General features: G+C 34.2%; 1 protein-coding gene across 2 annotated transcripts in view; it reads left to right on the top strand.

Annotated features, from left to right (window-relative positions):
* The window catches only part of CDK17 (cyclin dependent kinase 17), an 86,421-nt gene that overhangs the window by 58,037 nt on the left and 14,029 nt on the right, over positions 1 to 14,355 (top strand). For both annotated transcript variants that reach the window (XM_053921905.2, XM_053921906.2), the window contains 4 exons: positions 9,570 to 9,626; positions 10,868 to 10,982; positions 11,696 to 11,790; positions 12,035 to 12,097. In XM_053921905.2, the coding sequence (XP_053777880.1) occupies positions 9,570 to 9,626; positions 10,868 to 10,982; positions 11,696 to 11,790; positions 12,035 to 12,097 (330 nt within the window). The remainder of the gene's footprint in view (positions 1 to 9,569; positions 9,627 to 10,867; positions 10,983 to 11,695; positions 11,791 to 12,034; positions 12,098 to 14,355) is intronic.

Below are 14,355 nucleotides of genomic sequence, written 5' to 3'. Positions count from 1 at the left end.
AAACATCAATCGGCTGCCTCTCACACACACCCCAAACGGATTAAACCCATAACCCAGGCATGTGCCCTGAGATGGAACCTGCAACCTGCTGGTGCATGGGACAGTGCTCCAACCAACTGAACCCCAGCCAGGGCTTGTCTCTGCCTTCAATGCCAGCAATTGATTTTACCCATATGTTTTCCACTGTTTTGATTATTACTATGTTCATAGTATATTTTAATATCTAGAAAGACTTTAAAATCCTCACTTACATGCATATTCTTATGTATTTTAAAAATGCTTTTGATTTTCTTTTTCTGATTATTATTTAGACTTTTGAACTTTATGTAGTTATGAATATGTAAATTATTAAAGTATTTTAATACAAGTATATAAATAAATAAATATGTATTATGTTTTTACATATATTATACAATATGTATTTTTGTGGTTGGCTTCTTTGGCTCAGTGTTATGCAATGTTATGCTTGTGTTTTATCTAGGGTGTTGCATATAGTTATAGTTCATTTGTTCTTATTGTCATGTTATTCCATTGAATGAGTATACTATATCTAGCCTCCTGTTGATGGACATTTACATTTGGGTTGTTTTAGTTTTGGGTTATTACCAAACAAAGCTTCTATCACCATATCACCATATCATCATTTCTTTTGGGTGCATACCTAGGAGTGGAATTGTTGGATAAGATTAAGTGCATATGTTCAGCTTTCCTAGGCACTGCCAAAACAGTTTCCAAAGTGGTTATACCAATTTACACATTCATCAGTACATGGTAGTTCTAGTTGCTCTCCTTACCTGTTTTTGATATTGTTCCTTTTTAAATTTTTTTTTACTTTTCCAGTATTATCTCATTGTAGTTTTATTTTGTATCTTTTCATAACCTAAGCTGAACACTTTTTAAAAGTTCCTTATTTTAATTAGATTGTCTGTTTTAATTTTTTAATTATAGTTGACAGTCAATATTATATTAGTTTTAGATGTACAGCTAGTTGAATACTTTTTAATGTTTATTGATGCTTACTGGGTATTTAGTTATTCTCTTGTGAATTAACTGCTCAGGTCTATTGTCTCTTTTCTGTTGCGTTTTCTGCCTTTTATTGGTTGATGGGAATTTTTTATACATTCTGTATAGAGGACGTTTGTCAGTTATATGTCTTGCAAATGTCTTCTAGCATGTAGCAATTGACCCAGCACTGTTTATTGAAAGGGCAGCTTTCACCGTTGCGGTGTCACCTTTGCCATAAATTCAGGTGATTGTGTGAGGATTTATTGTGGTTGGCTACAGTCCTCTAGAAGAGGTCTGTACAAAGTACAGTAAAATGTCCTTGCATATGACAGGCGTACAGAGGAGATAGTACTTCAGCTAGCTCTAAGAAGGATGGGTAGGAATTTGTCAGATTGACAATGGGTAGAAGAGTGTTCTAAGAAGAAGAAACCTCATGTATTAAACCCAGAGGTATAAATGTGCGTGTCATTATAACTGATATAAAGGGTAAATGTGGAATAATACTAAAGAATAAGGCTGGAAAGGATAAGGTGGATCCAGACTGTAAAAAGCCTGAGATGCCAGGCCGAGGAGTCTGGATTCATCCCACGTAACAGAAGTACATCAAAGGTATTTATTTAAATAAGGGCTGACATCACATTTTTGTTCCAAACAATAACTTCAGGAAAGGGAAAGTGATGAAGTAGAAGGGGAGCAAGGATAGAGGTAAGGAGATGAATTAGGAATTTATTCAAAATTAGGAATGATGTGCCGGTCATTGGGAATGGAAAGTAAGACATAGATTCCAGGGGGCATGAGAGAGAAAATAAGCAGGATGTGATACCCAGTTGAATTTTGTGTCTGAAGAAGTAGCAATTGATGAGGACTCTGGGTTGCTAGCAGTTGTTATATCTCCTTTTTATATATTATATTATGGAATGTTTTTATTCACTGGAACTTCTGTTTTTGGTTACATGTTCTAAAGAATAAAATTACTTGGCTTCCGGCCAAGATGGAGGCGTAGGTAGACACACTGTGCCTCCTCCCACAACCAAAAGGACAAAAATTTAAAAAACAATAACAACCAGAACTGACAGAAAATCGAACTGTATGGAAGTCCGACAACTAAGGAGATGGAGAAGAAACATTCATCCAGACCAGTAGGAGGGGTGGAGATGGGCAGCCAGGGTGGAGAGGACTCACGGCAGCTGGCAGACCCAGTTAGGTGGCGGATTGTGGAACGGGGCAGGCAGTGCGACAGCTAGCAGACCCCACAGCCCCACATTTGCGCATAGATAAACCAGGAGGAACGGCAGGGGAGCAAAGCAGACCACACAACCCAGGGCTTCAGCATGGGGAAATAAAGCCTCAAACTTCTGATTGAAAACACCCATGGGGGATGAGGCGGCAGCAAGAGAAACTCCCAGCCTCACAGGAGAGTTCCTTGGAGAGATCCACAGGGGCCTAGAGTGTGCACAAGCCCACCCACTCGGGAACCAGCACTAGAGGGGCCCAGTTTGATTGTGGGTAGTGGAGGGAGTGACTGAAACCCGGCAGAGAGTGGAGCAAGCACCATTGCTCCCTCTTGGCTCCTCCCCCACGTACAGCATCACAGCTCAGCAACCAGCATTATCCAGCCCATGAACACCTAAGGCTCCGCCCCTTTACCTAATAGGCATGCCAAGACAAAAAAAAATGTCCCAAATGAAAGAACAGATCAAAGGTCCAGAAAAAATACAACTAAGCAGCGAACAGATAGCCAACCTATCAGACGCACAGTTCAAAACACTGGTAATCAGGAAGCTCACAGAATTGGTTGAATTTGGCCACAAATTAGATGAAAAAATGAAGGCTATGCTAAGAGAAACAAAGAGAAATGCGCAGGGAACCAATAGTAATGGGAAGAAAACTGGGACTCAAATCAACGGTGTGGACCAGAAGGAAGAAGGAAACATCCAACTAGAAAAGAATGAAGAAACAAGAACTCAAAAAAATGAGCAGAGGCTTAGGAACCTCCAGGACATCTTGAAACGTTCCAACATCTGAATTACAGGGGTACCAGTTGGAGAAGAGGAAGAACAGAAAATTGAAAACTTATTTGAACAAATAATGAAGGAGAACTTCTCTAATCTGGCAAAGGAAAGAGACTTCCAGGAAGTCCAGGAAGCTCAGAGAGTCCCAAAGAAGCTGGACCCAAGGAGGAACACACCAAGGCACATCATAATTACGTTACCCAAGACGAAAGAGGAGAGAATCTTAGAAGCAGCAGGAGAAAAGGACACAGGTACCTACAAAGGAATTCCCATAAGACTGTCAGCTGATTTCTCAAAAAGAGACCTTACAGGCAAGAAGGGGCTGGAAAGAAGTATTCCAAGTCATGAAAGGCAAGGACCTACATCCAAGATTACTCTATCCAGCAAAGCTATCATTTAGAATGGAAGGGAAGATAAAGTGCTTCTCAGATAAGGTCAAGTGAAAGGAGTTCATCATCACCAAGCCCTTATTATATGAAATGTTAAAGGGATTTATCTAAGAAAAAGAAGATAAAAAATATGAACAGTAAAATTGACAGCAAACTCACAGTTATTAACGACCACACCTAAAACAAAAACAAAAGCAAACTTAGCAAACAACTAGAACAGGAACAGAACCACAGAAATGGAGATCACATGGAGGGTTATCAACAGGGGAGTGGGAGGGGGAGAGAGGGGGGAAAGGTACAGAGAATAAGTAGCATAAATGGTAGGTAGAAAATAGACAGGGGGAGGTTAAGAATAGTATAGGAAATGTAGAAGCCAAAGAACTTGTATGCATGACCCATGGACATGAACTATAGTGGGGGAATGTGGGAGGGAGGGGGTGGACAGGATGGAGTGGAATGAAGAGGGGGAAATGGGACAACTGTAATAGCATAATCAATAAATACATTAAAAAGAAAGAAAAATTACTTCATGTTGCATATAATGTGGGCACATTGTTATTTGACATTCACCAATGTACAATAAGGTGAAAGTATAATGTTCACTTGGTTTTGGTATAGGTTTATCATCATCATAGTTCAACATCACTGCTTAAGACATTTTTATTCAAATAACTTTATCATTTGATTATTGGTTAAAAGTTTTGGTTATAAATTTTCATCAAAGATTGGTACTTAGAATAACTTTGGGACTTATTAAATGTTCAGATTGGAACTAAAAGTATGATTCAATCACCATGTAATTCTTAAAGCTATCATTTAAGAGCTATCTTTTGCAGTGTACATGAAATTAAGGAAAACAGTGCCCTCTAATGAATGTTAAAAGTGGCTGTAATTTTGACCTGGATGGCGTGGCTCAGTGGATTGAGTACCAGCCTGTGAACCAAAGAGTAACTGGTTTGACCCTCAGTCAGGGCCCATGCCTGGGTTGTGGACCAGGTCCCCAGTAGGGGACGCACGAGAGGCAACCACAAATTGATGTTTCTCTCCCTCTCTTCCTCCCTCCCTTCCTTCTCTAAAATTAAATAAATAAAATCTTTCCAAAAAAATAAGTGACTGGAATTTTTATTGTGATTGGGTGTTCCTGCCCACCTTTCTCATTTTTTGGATCTAAAATGACTTACGGATTTCAGATTTATCATGCCAGCTGTGTTTTGATTTCTATCATTTCATCCCTTTTATTATTCACCTAACCTACTAAAGCATAGTTTCTTTAGAAATATATTAGAAAAGTATTCTTCAATACCCTAGGTTTATGTATGAAGGAATGGGTTAGAGAAAAATGAAAAGGAGATGGGAAAAGAAAAATATTGTTCACATGTGTTAAGAGTTTATGTTTTTATGGATAATACACAGTTTACCTAAAAAATAAAACATTTTTTCAACATAAAATACAAAGTTTTAGTTTTGTCTTTTTTAAAGTATAAAACTTTGTTTTCATTTTTCAGTAGCAATGTATAATAAGTAGAGTAGTAAAAATAACATAAACCCTTTGTTTGAGTAGGAATTAAGAAACAAGTCACAGAATTTGTTTCTAGTGGAGAAAAACATGCAGTATAGCTTATTGGTTCTTTTATAAATTTATGATTGTAAACCTCAAATGGACCCTCAGTATTGTGAGGCTACCCTGCTGTCTTTCTCTGGTTAACTCTTTCCCTCTTGCTCTAGCAGATAATCTCTTCTCTTCTTCCCTCTACATGATAAGGAAGAAAGAAACCATTAATCAGAAACTCCCATATTTCTTGAGTAACAAATGTACAAATCTACCTACACCTATGCTCATTCTCTTCTTTCCTTGTCTTAATATTAGGAATTGACTTTCCTGTTCTGTCTTCTTCGGATGCTTAGAGTATTTGTTATCCCTAGACACTTTGTGTATTCAGTCTTCCTCTTAACTGAATACTTCCCATTGACTTATGTAAATTTTTAATTTTGTAATAGTTCTAGATTTACAGACAACTTTAAAAGATACTGTAGAATTCTCATACACCACATACCCAGTTATCCCTATTATTAACATTTTGTATTACTTTAGTACATTTGTCACAAATAAGAAACCAACATTGTTACATTACTATTAACTAAACTCCACACTTCATTCACATTTCCCTCGTTTTTTACTAAGGTTCTTTTTTGTCCAAGGATCCCATCTTGGACACCTCGTTACATTTAGTCGTCACATCTCACATTGGTTATTAGATTGGTGAAGTGCTCTTTAATACTGATCTATGTTTAATAATAAATGGAATACTCTAAGTGTTAACGTTAGACTAGTGGGAAGGCTCACGCTGAATCGCAATGATGACATACCCAGTGTAAGTTTTATGAAACTATTAAGTGCAATTTTAGCAGACTGAAAATCTGCATATGAAAATTTGTCATTATACTGAAATTATAGGCTATACACATTTTAAGAATCTGGTTCTTCTTAAATAATGAGTGATGGATTCCTCATTCATGGCTTTACTGGAATAGATTGTATGTATACTTTTCTGTTTCTACGAGTAGTTGAGAAAATAGGGTATCAAGTCCTGATATCTTTCAGAAATAGTGAATATATTACCGGGTATGAAAATGAGGTTCAAGTCTGCCCACCACTCAGTTTACCTTTGGCATATTATAGGATTAAGATAATATCATGATGACGGTAACAGCACTTTTTCTTTAAAAAAAAAAAATGACCCAGTAGAATAGAGCTTCTCAATCTCTCTCCTGCCCCCCACACAGCTAAGAACACATTTCTGTCAGCAACGGTATCTCAGTAATTCTCACAGGAGGGAAATGGAGTGTTTGAAAAGATCTCCCTTTGTGTCCCAAGTGTTTCTAATACGCACATTCACTTTTAGAATAGCATCTACAGAACTTTTGCACACTTCATTTGTTTTGCATACTTCATTTATTTTGCATACTTCGTTTTGCATACTTCATTTATTTTGAAGCTCAGAACTGTATTACCAGCATGTTAATACTTCATCACAACTGTGATACAGTATGTTGCCAGAGCCAAAGGAATCAAGAAGTCTCCCATAATATTCAAGACCACTTACAAGTTATACTGAATTATATAGGAAGGCTGTTATAAATTATAATTTATTTTGGATTTTTTTATGTGCTTATCCTGGTAAGAACCATCAGAACAGGAATTTGCTTGGGGCCGCCAAAAAGCCAAGTTTCTCTTGGAGTAATGAAGTATCAGAAAAAGTTATGTTCATTTCTTTAGAAAGCAGAATTAAGGGGGGTTTTATATTATGTTAAAATACATAGCTTACTGTATTTTAGCTATACAGTTCCTTTAGCTATTTTTGTTTTTATGAAACTTTTACAATATTCTAGAAAAGTCTTAAGACGTAACTCATAAAAACAGCGATCCTATTTGTCTTCTTCACTGTATCTTCAGTACCTAGCGCTGTGCTTGGTAAATGTTGAATAAATGAGCTTTGTCCTCTGTCCTCCGAATAATTTCTGTAGGAGAGCATGTCAACAAGCTAGTCATTATATCTATTGTTAATCTTGTCATGTTCAGCAGATAAAAATGCAAGCAAAATTTTCTAAAAATTCCATTTAAAGATTTAGTAAATAATTTTTGGACATAACTATTAAATCCTAAGGGTTTTAAATTATTAAAATGGGTGATGAAGTAGGTGTGTTTTACTCTTTGAATTAGGTTTTAACAGCTTACTTGTAAACTGCCTTTTGTCTGAACTCGCTGGCTGCCTGCATGGGTAGAATTCAGTTATGCTGTTTATTTTGTAAATTAATTATTAAAATTTAAATGTAGCTTTAGTTACAGTGTTTTCTTTCTTTTTTAAAAGCAGATTTTCAGCATATTTTAATGATCTCACTCTCATTCTCTGAAGAGATTCTTGCTATGTTAATTTTTGGTGCATCCCTTACAGTTTATTCCATATGTACTTTATATGTAAACCTCAGCATTTTTGTCATAGCCATCCGTGGACCAATGTGTGTTTGATGTTTTAAGGGTGTGCTACCGTTTTTCACTTAAAGGAATGAATAAGAATATATTCCAACTCCTGATAATAAAAAGTTCCTACCTTGCAGTCATATTTTTCTATGTGTTTTCTCATTGTTATAGGTGATGATATTTTAATTTTTTTTTCAGGGACCTTCATTGTTTTCTTCATACCAGTTTCCATTTATTATTAATGTAGTTGTTTTTCCTTCATAAAATACGTGACAAGACTTAAATTCATATTTGTGAAAATAAAAACCTGAATTTCAAAGATAGGTATGAGAAAATAAACATGTTCTATGAGTTTGTGTGACCTTGGAAATTAGCCTTTTAAGTTATTGAAGATTATATGTAAATGGGCTGTAAAAATCATACCTAAATTAAGACTGTTCAGAATCAGGCTTTCATGTACCAGATTTTGTTTGCCACATTTTACATATTAAAGTTAAAATACTCCATTTGTATTTGGAAAGTGTTGTCTATTATAGTTTCACTTTATTATTCTGCATAGCTGTTAATAATAGATAGCAAGGACTTAATATCTGTGAGTCACTAAGTAAGATAGTACATGAATGGATGGTTTATGATTCCAAAACTTTATTTTTTTTTAAAGATTTTATTTATTTATTTTAGAGAGAGAAAGGGAGAGAAACATCAATGTGTTGTTGCCTCTCATGCACCCCCTACCAGGGACCTGGCCCACAACCCTAGTCTGTGCCCTAGACTTGGAATTGAACTGGTGACCCTTTGATTCACAGGCCGTCACTCATCCACTGAGCCACACTAGCTACGTCCAAAACTTCATTTTTTAATTAAAATTTTTGTAAACACTATATATAGGTCTTAAAGAGTACAGAAAGCAGTTTTTTAGTCGTTCAGTGATACTACCTGTGACCAAAGTTTTTATTACCAAAATTGAATTAAGCGCTATTGGACATGCAGCTTTCCTCGTGGCTTTTTAACATTATATATTTTAGTGTAAAGGCAAAAAAAGGATAAAAAGTTTCTTTGAGGGGCCTCTACTATTTCTGGTCATTTAACTTTGGGCAGTTTATCCCATTCAAAGTGTGCTAAGTGATGTTAAAAGTCTAATCGTCAAATTTTATTCAACACCTCCAGAAAAAAATTCATATTTGAACCTCCAGAATTTGACTAAAGCATACTATTTAATGATCCAACAAAATTGGTACAATTTTTAGTGCTGGGGTTAGTTATAAAAGAACATTATTTCCTTTCACTGGCTATTTAAGGATATTAGCACTGTTCTAAGTGAGAAGCCCATCTTTTTTTACATTATTGTTGTCTTTCTCATTATCTGCAAGGAGTACTAGAAAGTAATTTTAAGAAAATTCTTATTTTCTTCTTTTGTATGTTAACTTTTTTTTTATTTTTCCTCTCATTCCCTAAATTTATATCTCTATACCTCTCTCTGTATTTTTTTTCCAAAATCTCTCACATTAGGGCTTTTCGCTTTTGTTTTTCATTTTTAAATATTGGGTTTCCATTACATATTTGAGTGCATTCCATTTACTACATTTATGGATTCCACACAAAATAGACAAACAAGCTCAAAGTTTAAAAGAATGGTTTTGACTTACTTAAAGCCTGTTTGGTTTTTTGGTAGCCTGATTTAGACTTAAATTGTTTCTTCTGTGTCAGCTGTTTCCTGATCATAATAGAGTGTGACCTGCGGTTGTCTTTTTCATTATATTTTGGTTGGAAATCTGAAACAAATGCTCTTTTGTTGCTCGAAGGCATACCTAAGGGGAGCACAAAGATTAGCGAAGGAAAATATATAGAAAAATCATTTATTTTGTAGTTTTGTTAAAAAGAAATCATGTTATCCTTTATAAAATTCTTTGGTATCTTAAAATTTCAGGGTCTTAAAATAAAACAGTTTTTTCTGTAGCATAATGTTTACTAATCTATAAAAAAGATGGGTTGACAATGTTAATTGTAAACTTTTAATATTCTAACACCAGGGTGTATTACAAAACTTAACAGGTGTTCAAAAATTTGATTATAATAAAATTTTTCCTATTCTAAGATACTCTTTAAAGCAGGAGGGTTTCAGAAATTATAGAATAGACGAATTGAAATTTTAAGAGTACTAAATTTGTAATTGTTTGCTTTCAGTCAGAAATTGGGTTTGGGAAAATGGAAACCTACATCAAATTGGAAAAGCTTGGAGAGGTAAGTAAATACTTATTTTAAAAATGTAAGACTTTTTTTTCTTGTTTATTATCTAAACTTCTCTATTAGTCTATAGTTTTTGGCAACCTGGAAAAAAAATACTAAGCACTCTTGTCTGAAAGTTATCTTCTTCTGAAAAGACAACAGAATATTAGAAGGGAAAAACCTTACATTCTTGAAATTACCATATCACTTTGAGAGAAAAAGTATTTTCTATAGTTTGTCATCTTTATTGAAGCATAAAATACAGTCGTACCTCGGTACTCGTCGTCAATTCATTCCAGAACTCGTGACTAGTGCTGAAACCAACGAGTACTGAAGGGTGAGGCATTTTCTCTTGTGGGGCAGCCAAGTGCAGAAACATTTATTTTTTGTCAATATGCAACGAGTACTGGGTTTGACGAGTTCTGAAGCCAAGGACTACCAAGGTATGACTGTATTGCGCTTGCTCTCTTGGTAACAAAAGAGGTATCTATTAGTTAGCTTCCTGGGAATCTCCTGCCTGTACTGTGATGTGAGAAATTACATGAGTTTAAACCTGTGAAAAATCAAAATACTATCTTTGAGATAAAGACATGTCACAGAAGGAAATTCTTGGCTAATAAGACCTTGGTTTTCTTGAACTTGCTGCTACTACTAATTTACTACTAATTTTGAAGTCTTCCTCCCAGAGTGAGAGAGGGTAAAGAAAATAAGAATTAATTAATAAGGAATCCTTAAGAGTTTGAGGGTTATCCTGGCAGTGATAGAAGAAATCTCCTGTAGAATATGTTTGTTTTTGAAAGGAGAGTTAATGTTTAAAAATTCTGAAAAGCTTGAAAGCCAGTAAAATTTTTATAATTTAATAATATGTTAAGTTAAAATTTCAATTTGTAGTTAATATGTTCAATTAGTTTCCTCAGTCTCCATATACTATTGCAGATAAAGTACCTTTGATTCTATTAAGTACCGATCCATTGTTAAGCTGCTACAAAATATAAAAAGTAAATGAAATATTCTTATATTTTCAAACTTTTGAGGCACTCTGTAGGGTTTTAAATAATAAAGCTGTGCATATGGAACTGAATGTCTTTGTAGATATAGGAAAACCAAGACTAATCATTGTGGAGTTTTCCTTGCAAGGTAGAATTTGACATACACTTAGAACTTAGAGATTTGGTTAAGGGCTCTTTGTTGTATAAGTGAGATAAGGTACACTCTCATGATACTTCTGATGTGTCTTTTAAAAATATGTTTTATAGGGTACATATGCTACAGTATATAAAGGGAGAAGTAAATTGACAGAGAATTTGGTGGCATTAAAAGAAATCCGGTTGGAACATGAAGAAGGTGCACCTTGCACAGCTATAAGAGAAGGTATAATTGGATCTTTTGTGAGTAAAATTTTTATAGGACATTTTAAAACCAAAGCTGCATAATGAGTTCATGTATTTGGTAAGTAAAAAAACATAATGGATGATTGGAACATTTATTTAGGCCTTAAAAAAATCTGATACCTAAAGCCAAAATATTCAACAGAAAGGTATTAGTTAATTATATTATTGTATGACTTTCAATGAAATACTATGAAGTCATTAAAAATCCTTGTCATAGACAAGTATTTGACATTGGGAAGTGTTATATAATGGCACATCAGGAAAAGCTAACTATAAATTACTATTTGTAGAATTTATATATTTTTATCATGGTACCATTTTATAAAAAAAGATAGATAATCCAGAAAATGGTGTGAAGCACTGATTAGCAATTTGGAGGGAAAAGGCACCTTGCACTTCATATTTAATTAATCCTAGAGGTCTCAATAAGTTAACATTTGAGAAAAAAGCAAGATAATATGGAGAGTATTATTATGATACTGGGACCAATTTTAAGTATTAAAAATATCAAACCCAGAGTCATAAAAGAAAAAAATTGACTCTTAAAATTTCTACTGCAAATCCCCTTGATGAATTATTGTTTTAAACTTAAGATAATCTTAAACTCGGTCAATTTATGTTAAACTTTGCTCAGGTTGTTATAAAGACTGGCTGCCACAGACCAGATAATTTACTTTCTTTTCTGTTTTGCAGTTTCACTATTAAAGGATCTAAAACATGCCAATATAGTTACCTTACATGACATTGTTCATACAGATAAATCTTTGACTCTGGTCTTTGAATACCTGGTAAGCATTTAATACAAATTCAGTATTTACTTTTTGTTTTAATAAAACATAGCAAATTAGATTTCCTAATGGGCCCAGGGCCATTATTGCTTAGTTATTGGCATTTAAAATTAAATTATGTGTGTTGGGTTCAATATCTTTCCTCAAAAAACAACTTATTTTAAAAAAATTTATAGTATTTAAGTAAATCAGCCATGCCTTCTGAAAACTGGTTATCACATAGTAAAGTGCTATATTTTTTCAGGATAAAGACCTGAAACAGTACATGGATGATTGTGGAAATATTATGAGTATGCACAATGTAAAGGTATGTTTTAATGTGTAATTTTAAATTTTGTTTAAAGCAGAGACAAATGCTAAGCATTGACAAACTACATTACTTAATGAAATACGCTATCTTGATAACTATTCTGCTTCAGAATTTTCTGATTGGTGTTTTAAATAGGTTATTGTCCTCTGAACAAATTTAGTCAATTTCTGTTAAATTACACTACAGTATTTCTTAAGATCAGACATTTTTGTAGAACCTGTTTTGTTTTAAAAACCTTAAAAACCACTTTTGACATTTCACATTATAAATTCTTTCAGATAAAGAACTGATTCTTTTAGATAAAGAATACATTTACAGGTGTAATTTGCTTTAAAAAACTAAAAAGCTTGTAACATCAAAATCCAAATATTTAAATAAATGCCAATAAGTAGTGCATTCTGTCAAAAGCTTTCTTTAAATGACAAACTTCCCTAACATATTTATTTAAAATGGCATTTAATTATAAAACACTGAGTAATTTTCAAGTTGCTAATATAATTAAGGAGTAAGGCCAGGAACATGCACAAGTATTATGATACTAGGCTGGAAATACCACTTTCTGTTGTCAGGAGGAAAAGTGAAATAATTGTTATGTTATACCTGTATATCTAAAGATGCAAGTAATGCCAGAAAAGTTTGGCATAATAATCAATGCCAGATGAAACCCAAAAGTAAGGTAAAAAGTAAAATCAAGTGAAAACATTTGGTACAGTTGTGTTCCTGCAGTAGGTTTCTTTAACCCAAGTGGTATACTCCAAATTTTGCCAAGGCTTATTTAGACAGTTTCTAGAAATAGGCTGTCCTGGCTGTGTGTTTGAGACCGTTCCAATTCTGCAGATAGTAACTTTAAATTTTTTTTTAAATTGTAATTCTGGTAAATATAAAAGAGGATCAGTTTCTTTTACTAAAAGACAGCCCACAACATACTGGATACCACATTGCTACGAAGTTTAGAATAGGGTTTCGAGTGTATTTCCTTATACATTCTCTGAGAATTGTCTTCATCATATTTTACATTTTGTTTTACCAGTTGTTGTGAATTTCATTTGCATGTATTTCTCTTTGTGGTTTTAATTTGGTTTTTCCTGTTTTTATATTAAAAATAATTTGGAAAGAAAAGAAGTCCTTATAATTTGACAAAGGTTTGAGAAGTTTATATCTTTTTTCTTTTTAAAGATTTTATTTATTTATTTTTAGAGAGAGGGGAAGGGAGGGAGAAAAAGAGAGAAGCATCAATGTGTGGTTGCCTCTCTCGCACACCCGCTCCTAGGGACCTGACCCACAACCCAGGCATGTGCCCTGACAGGAATCGAACCAGCGACCCTTTTCTTTGCAAGTCAGCACTCAGTCCACTGAGCCACACCAGGGTGAAGTTTATATGTTTTAAGGCAGGTCTATGTGGCTGGCTTCAAGTATAAAATATTATATTTATTTAAGTAGCAAATTTAACTCTGTACTTGTATTTTTCAAACATTAAAACTAACAGGAATATATGGAAGTAGTAATTTTAGAATGTTTAAAACATAAATATGTGGTATAGCAAAAAACTCTGCTGCTTAGAAATTCTTTAGGCCTATTGTTCACCTTGCCTTGACTTATTCTCAGTACTGTAGCGATTTTCAGTCAGTGCACCACAAGAATTTTTAAAACATGTAATTAATACCTGACTATTTTTAGTGGCACTGGCCTATTTTCCCTTAGATTGTCAAATAAGAAAATGACAACAGCCAACACAACAATAGCCATCTGGTGTGAATGATTCAAAATTATACCTTTTTTTTATCAAATCAGCAAAAAATACATTTTTTGGTGTACTGCAGAGTTTTAGTAATTACTTTATGTGTGCCATGAGACGAAAAAGGTTGAAAATAGTTGTTCTAATGCTCTGTTTTTCCTCTGCAAGTAAACCAAGAATACACTCTTCAGTCCTCTGTACTTCAGGCTCTTTTTCTGTTAACCCCAAAAGATCAAAAACCTGTGTTTCCCATCTCTTTTTCCACCAAAATCAACACAAAAAGTCTACCATTAGATTTACAGGAATTACTTCTTTCAGAGTCATGCAGAGCTCTACAGGGCCAATTCCCTTTTCTGAATCATAGCAGATTTTGTAGGCTGAGTAGGAGGTGCTAAAAGTAAAATACACAGGAGGTAGGTGATAGAAGCTGGTTTAGTTTATTTTTATAGCATGTAATTTGCCAAAACTATGTGCAGCACCATTCTGTTTCACATCTCAGAATTTTCATAAAACCACCAAT

Source organism: Desmodus rotundus, chromosome 3 (assembly GCF_022682495.2).
Source record: "Desmodus rotundus isolate HL8 chromosome 3, HLdesRot8A.1, whole genome shotgun sequence".
NCBI classification, from domain to species: domain Eukaryota; kingdom Metazoa; phylum Chordata; class Mammalia; order Chiroptera; family Phyllostomidae; genus Desmodus; species Desmodus rotundus.
This window is presented reverse-complemented; position numbering and strand designations above follow the sequence as displayed.